This window comes from Sciurus carolinensis, chromosome 4 (genome assembly GCF_902686445.1).
Source record: "Sciurus carolinensis chromosome 4, mSciCar1.2, whole genome shotgun sequence".
Lineage (NCBI taxonomy): Eukaryota > Metazoa > Chordata > Mammalia > Rodentia > Sciuridae > Sciurus > Sciurus carolinensis.
In genome coordinates this window covers 58,865,305-58,873,897 of record NC_062216.1, presented here as the reverse complement: position 1 = coordinate 58,873,897, position 8,593 = coordinate 58,865,305, and the positions used below count along the sequence as shown (strand labels likewise).

At 39.3% G+C, this 8,593-nt stretch overlaps 1 protein-coding gene across 1 annotated transcript; it reads left to right on the top strand.

The window, feature by feature from the left end:
* The first annotated feature begins 5,041 nt into the window (after positions 1–5,041).
* Positions 5,042–5,688, top strand: LOC124983491 (V-type proton ATPase subunit F). The gene has a single exon (XM_047550819.1). The coding sequence runs from the start codon at positions 5,092–5,094 to the stop codon at positions 5,449–5,451; it is 360 nt and encodes a 119-aa protein (XP_047406775.1). The 5' UTR covers positions 5,042–5,091; the 3' UTR covers positions 5,452–5,688.
* The last annotated feature ends 2,905 nt before the right edge of the window (positions 5,689–8,593 follow it).

The window sequence follows — 8,593 nt, the reverse complement described above, 5'->3', positions numbered from 1 at the left end:
GCTGTGAGGACAAAGCTGAAAGTGCCATAATGATGAGGGAGGGGAGTAAAAGCAGTGACAACAGCAGAAAAGCACTTCTGTACCAACTAGCTGCTGGATGACTCGTATTAGAGGTGTGGGGCAGGAAGGAGGAGCAGACCCGGAATACAGAGAGGTCTTGGGCAGATTGATAGAATGGTGGTAGTCAAAGTTGAACAAGGCCAGGTCACTAGTCATTCAGTTTGAATCTCAAACTAACATGGATGATGAAACAAATTAGAAATTTTGAGCACAACTAAGGCAACCAGGAGTGTTAGCACATCTCCGTGGTCAGAATTAGGTGCAGGAATATCAGAAGTCAAACCAGCAGGGAAAACCTGGAAGGTACCACAGCAGGAGGAGGAATGATGTGGCAGGTAGGAGACTCAGGTGCAAAGATGAAAACCAGGTGCTTCTTAAGACCCCTGATGGAGAGAGAGACATGCTCTTCCTGGGAACAGAGTTTAATGCTGGGGACCCAGGCAAATGCCTGTAGGACCAGGCTGGTAATTAAAGAGTGAGGCGAGTGAGGTACATGAAAACATAGGAGAGCGATCAGGACTGGCCAACTGGCAGCCGTACAAGTTCTGACTGTCTTACGGGAGCCACTGCTTCTCAGTTCCAGCAAAGAGTTGCTCAGAAGAAAACAAGTCCAGTATTGCCAGCACTTGAATTTTTTTTTTTAAAGAAAGAGTAAAAGATTGGATTTAAAAAAAATTTACCTTTTTAAAAATTTTAAATGTTGGAAACAAATTAAGCTTTTTTTTTTTTTAATATATAAAATATCATAAGGGCCAAGATTGTGGGCATGAAACCAAACACATCTGCAGGCTACCTGTGCAGCATCTGTGATTGGAAAGAGCTTGAGCCCTGCAGTTGGGTGATATTCTTATCTCAGTTTCCTGTTGCTTTTCTGTATAAGTCTGTGAACCTGTGTAAATTGTCCTAAGTGTTTGTTCCTCGTGTGCACAAGGTAGACCTGATATTTTTGTTACAGATCACTGTGATCATTACTGATCATACATGTAAAGTATGTATGTATGCAGTTTACAAGTATGCAGTTTATCTACTTCATTGATTTAAGAAAAAGACCTTGATGTTGGAGGTAGCTTAGGTGCAGGGTTGTGGAAGATAGAATTGGCAGCAGTTTAACTAGCCAGGACTGAACAGTAACCACCAGTGCTTAAGAGGCTGTGGAAAGTAGTAGCCTCAAGGTGGAGGGGTCTAAGTGCAACATTTAGTTTGGTAGCTATTGGGAAACCAAGGAGTGCAAAAGAAAATCAAGGATAGCTATCTTGAGAGGAATAGTGCTTCTTAGAGTGAACAAGAGTCCCATGACTATGATCCTTCAGGTTCCAATTAGAAATCAAAACGGATTGGGAAGACTTAGCTCTCTTTCCCAAACCAAATAGATTCCATGTTTCATACCTTGCCCAGTATGCATTTTACTCAGAACAGAACCAGGAGAGAGATAATAGATAGATAGATAGATAGATAGATAGATAGATAGATAGATAAATAGAACTAAATCTCTTGATTTGAGTCTGTTTCTTTTTCAGAGCTACAGCATAGATAGAACATTGATAGGTTATTGCTGAGATTTCCAGATAATAATTTAAAACTCTTATGTGACTGTAATATCAGATCTTACTCTATCACCTAATATATATCAGGCACCCAACTCTGCAAGTAAGTGGTATCATCTCCACTTTGTGAGAAAAACTATAGAATGGTTAATTCAAGGTCATTCTCTGGTTCACAAAAACCTCAGTTTTGGATTCAAACTTCAGATTTGGATCAGAGCCTTTTTGAGGCTTTGTACCATATAATGTAGACTCCCATCAATGGGGGGATCTAAGAAAGATGCTATTGTTGGGTATTTTTTTTTTTTTCTTAAGCCCTTGGATAATAAGCATTCTGTAAGCTTTGGGGGGAAACTCGAACCAACTATGTAAGGATTCATAGATATCAGTAAGGATTGAATAAGACATCAACCTGTTCTAAGGCTGAGAAATCCTGAGGAATTAGCATGTAGAAACATTCAGATCACTCAGAAAAATCTCTTTCTGGTCTGCCTTCAGTCACATTTTTACTCAGCACTCCCCCTTCTCCCCTTCATTTGAGAAGAACAGAGTTTTATTCTGTATATTTGTTCCTCCACTTCACAGTTCATTTTACTTCCATTTTATAAAAATTAAAATTTTTTTTTTCAGTTACTGCAGATTGAACCCAGGGGCACTCTACTACTAAGCTACATTCCACAGCACTTTGCGTATCTATTTATTTTTATTTTGAGATAGGCTCTTGCTAAGTTGCTGAGGTTGGCATTGAACTTGTGGTCCTTCTGCCTCAGTGTCCGGAGTCACTGGGATTACAGGCCTGCACCACCATGTCCTCATTTTTCTTTTAAAGAGGGCAGGACTTGGTCCCAAATTAATGCCTCACAGACATCATAACCTGCAGATTGGTTTGACAAAGAAATCAGTGGGTCAATTTGGAATGCCAAAAGTGTCTTTCTTGATTATGTAAAAAGTATGACAGTAGAACAATATTTTAAAAAATAATAATAACAAAGACACTACAAAAGGAAAAAAAAAAAAAACCCAGAAAGTGAATGCAATTTAGTTTGGCATGTCTACTAGTTCTGCTTGATCCAAGGAAAGGCATGTAAGGATCAAGGATAGGTGAATGTGATAGGGAATTTGTAAAGGAGGGGAGGTGCGAGGAGTCTTAGAGGGAAGTTTAGTCAACTGAGTAATCAATTTATTAACGGTTATTTCCTGAGCACCTGTAAGGAACAAGAGCCATGTTCCATTCCTGGCACTGATGTAAGACGTTTACTTCACAGATGGGAGCAAGACCCCTGAAAATAGGAAATAACCCACAGCAGAAAGGTGCAAGGAACTTCAAGGCAGCAAATCGTTAGTTTTCAAATCCTTGTTGGTTCTAGTGTTTCCAGCACCAGCAACAAATATGTATTCAGCAGGTGATAGACTTGTAACAACTGAAGGGATTACCTTTCTTCATCCATCAAGGAGTGGAGAAGGTACCATGTTAGGAACTAGCAACTACCAGCTCCCTCCTTCCATCTATCCTCTCCCTCGCCCACACCTTCCCTTTCTAACCTGTTTCTCTTTTGGTCACCCATCTGCTATCTTATTCTTCTTTCCTGTCTCATCTAAGTGATTATTAACTCCTGTTCATTCTCCCTCCTATATATTTCTCCCTAATTTTTTCCTCCTTCTGGGTTTTGTGCCACTGCATTTCCTCTCTATTTTAAATTCTATCTACCTTGTATCAAATTATGTGCCACCTTAATATGATTCTTTTCTCACAAACCTCTCTGACTCTGCTATCAACTGAATGGAGGTAAAGTTCCTTGATGTACCATTTCAAGGCCTTTTGTCTACCTTTCCTTACTTAGTTCACAGACCCATTTGTCTGCCATTCCTTCCATAAATTATGAATTCTTTACTTCAGAAACAGTTGGGAGAGACCCCCATAGATTCGTTATTGAAAAATATCTTAATTCTGTGATTTTTTTTAAAGGGGCCCTGTACTTGACTTGACACATGTGTTACTTTTGCCTCAGAATATCTATTCTGCCTTTAAATATTTTTTCTATCCCCCATAATGTAAATAACTTTATCCCAATAAGTTAATCCATCATTAACTAAGAAAGGCCTGTTTGGTAGTTTTTCCAAGGGTCATGCCTGTTTGATGTATTGTCCTCTACTTAGTCATGACAGTCCTGTGATGCATTATGTCACTCAATATTTTCACCCCAGAATAATAAATTGGAGAAATGAGACATCTGCCTACAATTTATTCCTGTTATGCCTTTTCCTCCCTGAAAAGGAAATGGCAACACTTCTAAAATGAGAAAGCTAGGTCAGCTTAATCCTTGAAAAAGCTACCACAGAGCCATGTGACAATCACATTTTTTTCCCCTTGCATCTTAGTTTATTTGGTTAGAAGACTAAAATATTTATGTCTTTCCTTGGAAAAGTGTTCTATTAACCAAAGAGTGAATGGAAACTTGATATGTGTCAGGCATCCTCTTAGCCACAGGGGCACCGAGATGGTAGATGGAGACAACAAAGGAGGGCGTGGAGTGTGATGAGTGGTCTAAGTGTAGATTTGGGGCACGAATGTTGCTTCTCTTGTGTAGTAAGTGTGTGCTCTTGAGTATGCTCTATTCAAGTCAACTCTTCACCTGGGAGAAAATGGAAAGATTGTATACATCTCATAAGATTGGTCAATATGGAATGAGTTCGTATATGCAAAGTACCTGGTATATGTAATAAACCTCAATAAGTACTAACATTTAAAAATTTTTGGTAGACAAGAAAATAGCTAGCACAGTAGAGTAAATTAAGTTATAGATTATTAATTAAGTTATAGTGTTTGATACCCAAAGGCTCTCTCATAGATTCCATTGATGCCATGGGACACCAATGTTTAGTCAGTGTTTATGATGTGCCAGAAAACGTTTAATTCTCACAATAAGTTTTTTAGGGTAGATGCTTGTCCTTCTGTTTCACAAACAATCTGGGGGCACAGAGAGGTTTAGATGCTTGTACAACATCACAGAGCTTCTACAGAGCTTCAGGAAAGATTTCCAAGAAGAGGGACATCTACTGGGCATATCAAGAAATTCCTAAAACTGAAAATTAGTAACTGGGTAAATCTGTTCATAAGAGACAAGTTGTCTTATCTGAAGGGCTCAAAGTGATGTATTTAAGGAGTTCAGGGCCATGAGGAGGGAGAAAGAACTCTGTACAAGAAGTATAGGGACTAAAGAAGAGAAAACTACTTGTTTAGTTCCCTAAAAGTGGGGACCTGGTTCATCCTTCTTTCCAATAGCATATTAGGGTTCAGAGTGCTCTGTATAAAGTAGTTGCCAATAAATTAATTAACATAGAAAAATAATCAGTAAAATATTATCTGTTGTAACCAGAAGATTCAGAGGAAGGGACAAGAGAGATCCACGTAAGCATTATAAGAACTTGGATTAGGGGCGGGGCTGCGGTGACTTCAGGCACTCCAGGAGAGTTCTCCCTACCTGTGGGGATGGCGGGGAGAGGGAAACTGATCGCGGTGATCGGGGACGAGGACACGGTGACTGGTTTCCTGCTGGGCGGCATAGGGGAACTTAACAAGAACCGCCATCCTAATTTCCTGGTGGTGGAGAAGGATACGACCATCAATGAGATCGAAGACACTTTCCGGCAGTTTCTAAACCGGGACGACATTGGCATCATCCTCATCAATCAGTACATCGCAGAGATGGTGCGGCACGCCCTTGATGCCCACCAGCGCTCCATTCCAGCTGTCCTGGAGATCCCATCCAAGGAGCACCCCTATGATGCCGCCAAGGACTCCATCCTGCGCAGGGCCAAGGGCATGTTCACTGCAGAAGACCTGCGCTAGGGGACTCCCTTGGCCCTTAAGCCCCTCGCTTGTTGCCAGGCCTCTCCCAGGCTTGCCATCCTTTGTTTCAAGCCTCTGGTTTTCAATCCCCACTCCTTCCCCATGCCACTGAGAGGCTGGGGCTCTGCCATTAAAATCCAGGCTGGTTAGGGAACGGGAAGCCCAACCGTCTTCTCTCCATTACCTCTTCCCTGTGCTGATACATAGTGTCACTGTTGATGTTAAATTAAAATAGTATTCTTGCTTCTCTTCAAAAAAAAAAAAAAAAAAAAAAAGAACTTGGATTAAAAAATTACTACTGTGTCTTTTGGGAAATGGTTATCTCAGAGGACCACTGTTGGTAGTGAAAAAAAAGGAAAAGACTAACTTAGAATTATCTGTAGATGACTTTTTTATTTTAATAGAAGGAGACTGGAGAATGAAGAAAGAAGTAGGGCTTATAGGATTGAAGTAGGGTTTATAAAATAAGATTATAAGTAGATTTAAAGATTGAAAGCAAGCAAGAAGAGCAGGCAATAGAGTCTTAGGTTGAATTTGTTTGCTAGTGGTGCTCTGAAAGGTAACAAGCTGGCTTACTGAATGATAGCAAAACAGCAAGATCTGAGTCACTTCTCAAAAACTGTCCAACTCAGTACAGATTTCATCTCATCTGTTGTCTGACACTGAAGACAGAACACTGTCACTGTGCAGTATTTTCAAACTTTTTAGCAGGTTTTATTTGGTGCTGCACAGACACAGTCCTGTGGACTGGCTGCCTGAGTGAATGTAATCTGCAAAGGAGGATTGTCACCTGAGATGAGGGGACAGCCGTGACCGCCATCACAACGTGCTGGAGGCTCCGCTTCTAGAGGCCGGCTGGAGGACATCTACCAGCTCGTGTTTACAGAAATCATGTTTATGCTTTCAGGTAAGACTTTTCAGTCTTCAAAGCATCTTCATGCTTGTTATACCCTGCATCCTCACAGGTATGTGATGGTATAGGTGTCACCATCTCCACTTTACATTAGAAGAGACTGAGTCTCAAGATTGAAAAGCAAGTTAGCAGTGCACATGGCTAGGATGTCAGCTTCCATTGTCTGGCTGGGAGTTCAGTTCTCCTTTCCTCCATCAAGGTTGTCGATGCAGGTTGGTCACGGGGTTTATTTCAGAAGCCATGTTCTCTTCCCTGGTGTGTCCAGAGAAATAGCAGAAATGAAGATGGAGTGTGCCACATGGTAATTAAATAATCTTTGTTACTTATGATTTTATAAATATTACCATTTACCTAACCCAGTAGAGTTCATGCATTTCTAGGATCTATACATACTAATTGTGGAGTTGTGTGTGTGTGTGTGTTTTCCCCTTTAGTTAAAAAATCCCCACTCATTAAGAATGCCTGAATCTGTCCTGTGTAATGATAAGTAAATGCAGGTGGTCCTCAGACTTCATGGGATCCAGGATCCTCTGCATTCCTCTCCACCCATCCACTGCTACTAAATTCTGGATGATAAAGTCTCACAAATGGAGTATTACTTGCATATAATCTATGAGTATCCTCCCACATACTTTAAATTATTTTTAGATTATTCATGGTATTTAATGCAATTTAAATGTTATGTAAAAAGTTGTTATACTGTACTGTTCAGGAAAGAATTGTACCTGTTCAGTACAGAGACAAGTAAAACACACACACATACATATTTGATATGTAGTTGGTGAAATCCATGGTTGTTGAACCCATGGATACAGTGTATGGTTTACTACATGCACTTTTATTTTGAGCTATTGTATTAACCTGATTGAGCTGCCATAATCCCACAGACGTCATGTTTTAACCATCAGAAATTTATTTTTTCATTGTCTAGAGGCTAGAAGTCTAAGATCAAGGTGTGTCAGCAGGACTAGATTCTCCTGGAGGCTCTCTCCTTGGTTTGCAGGTGGCTACCTACTCCCTCTGTCTTCACATGGTCTTTCCTCATTGTGCACACATTCACATTCTAATGTCTTTTCTTATAAGTATACTATCATACTGAATTAAGGGCAACCCATATGGTCTCATTTTTGCCTTACTTACTTTTTTAAAGGATCCATCTCCATATTCTGATCCATACCTCAGAACCTGACTGTATTTGGAGATAGATACTGTGGGTAACTCAGAATTTGGGGAATGCTATTAAGCTCATAGCAGCAATACATAGTGATTTTTAATTTAAGTCTCTGGGTTTTCATCTTTAAGGAAATTCTGACAAGTATCAGTGGATTTATACATCTATAGGAAGGATCATAGTTGCTTCTAGACCAGGGTGGTTTATGGAAATATAATGAAGTCACAAAAATAAGTTTAAATTTTCTAGTAGCTACATTAAAACTAAATTTAATAATATATTTTGCTTATTATACCACAAACATTGTTATTTTAGCAATCTGTATAAAATTATTAATAAGACATTTTCATTTTTTTGAAACAAAAGTTGGTGTGTATTCTGCTACAGCACATCTCAGTTTGGACAAACCACATTTCAAGTACTCCCTAGTTGCATCTGGTAAGTGTCCACTATTTTGTAGGCCCTAAACTCAGTCATAGATCCTGCATGACTTCTTGAATCAAGTTTTGAAAACTAAAGCCTAAAACTGGTTAAGTTCCAAGCTTTCAGTTCTTTGAATATTGACACAGATACATTAAAATAGGTTTGAAATTATAATCTAGAGCTTATATATTTTGCTCTAGAAAAAATACACCTATCATGAAATATATGCATATATATTTCAAAAACTCTATTCATTTACCTGTTACTTTTCTCAAAATAATAAAACTCTATGAACATAATATTTATTTTAAAAATCACCGTAAGTGGTATACCTGTTGCTCAATTTAAGTTTTTATATGTGCCCCACATTTGGCATGATGGGACTTAACGTGTTAACTTTTATCCATGTATTTGTTGAGAGCAACCTGTAATATGAATTCTTTCATCAGTGAATTCCAATGGAAGGCACGGTTGCTCTAAAATGTACTCTAAAAAGAACTCACTGAACCCAGCACAGTGATGCTTTTCTGTAATCCCAATGACTCAGGAGACTGAGGGAGGAGGATCTCAAGTTCAAGGGTAGCATCAGTAATTTAGCAAGACCCATCTTGAAATAAAAAAGAAAAAGGACTGAG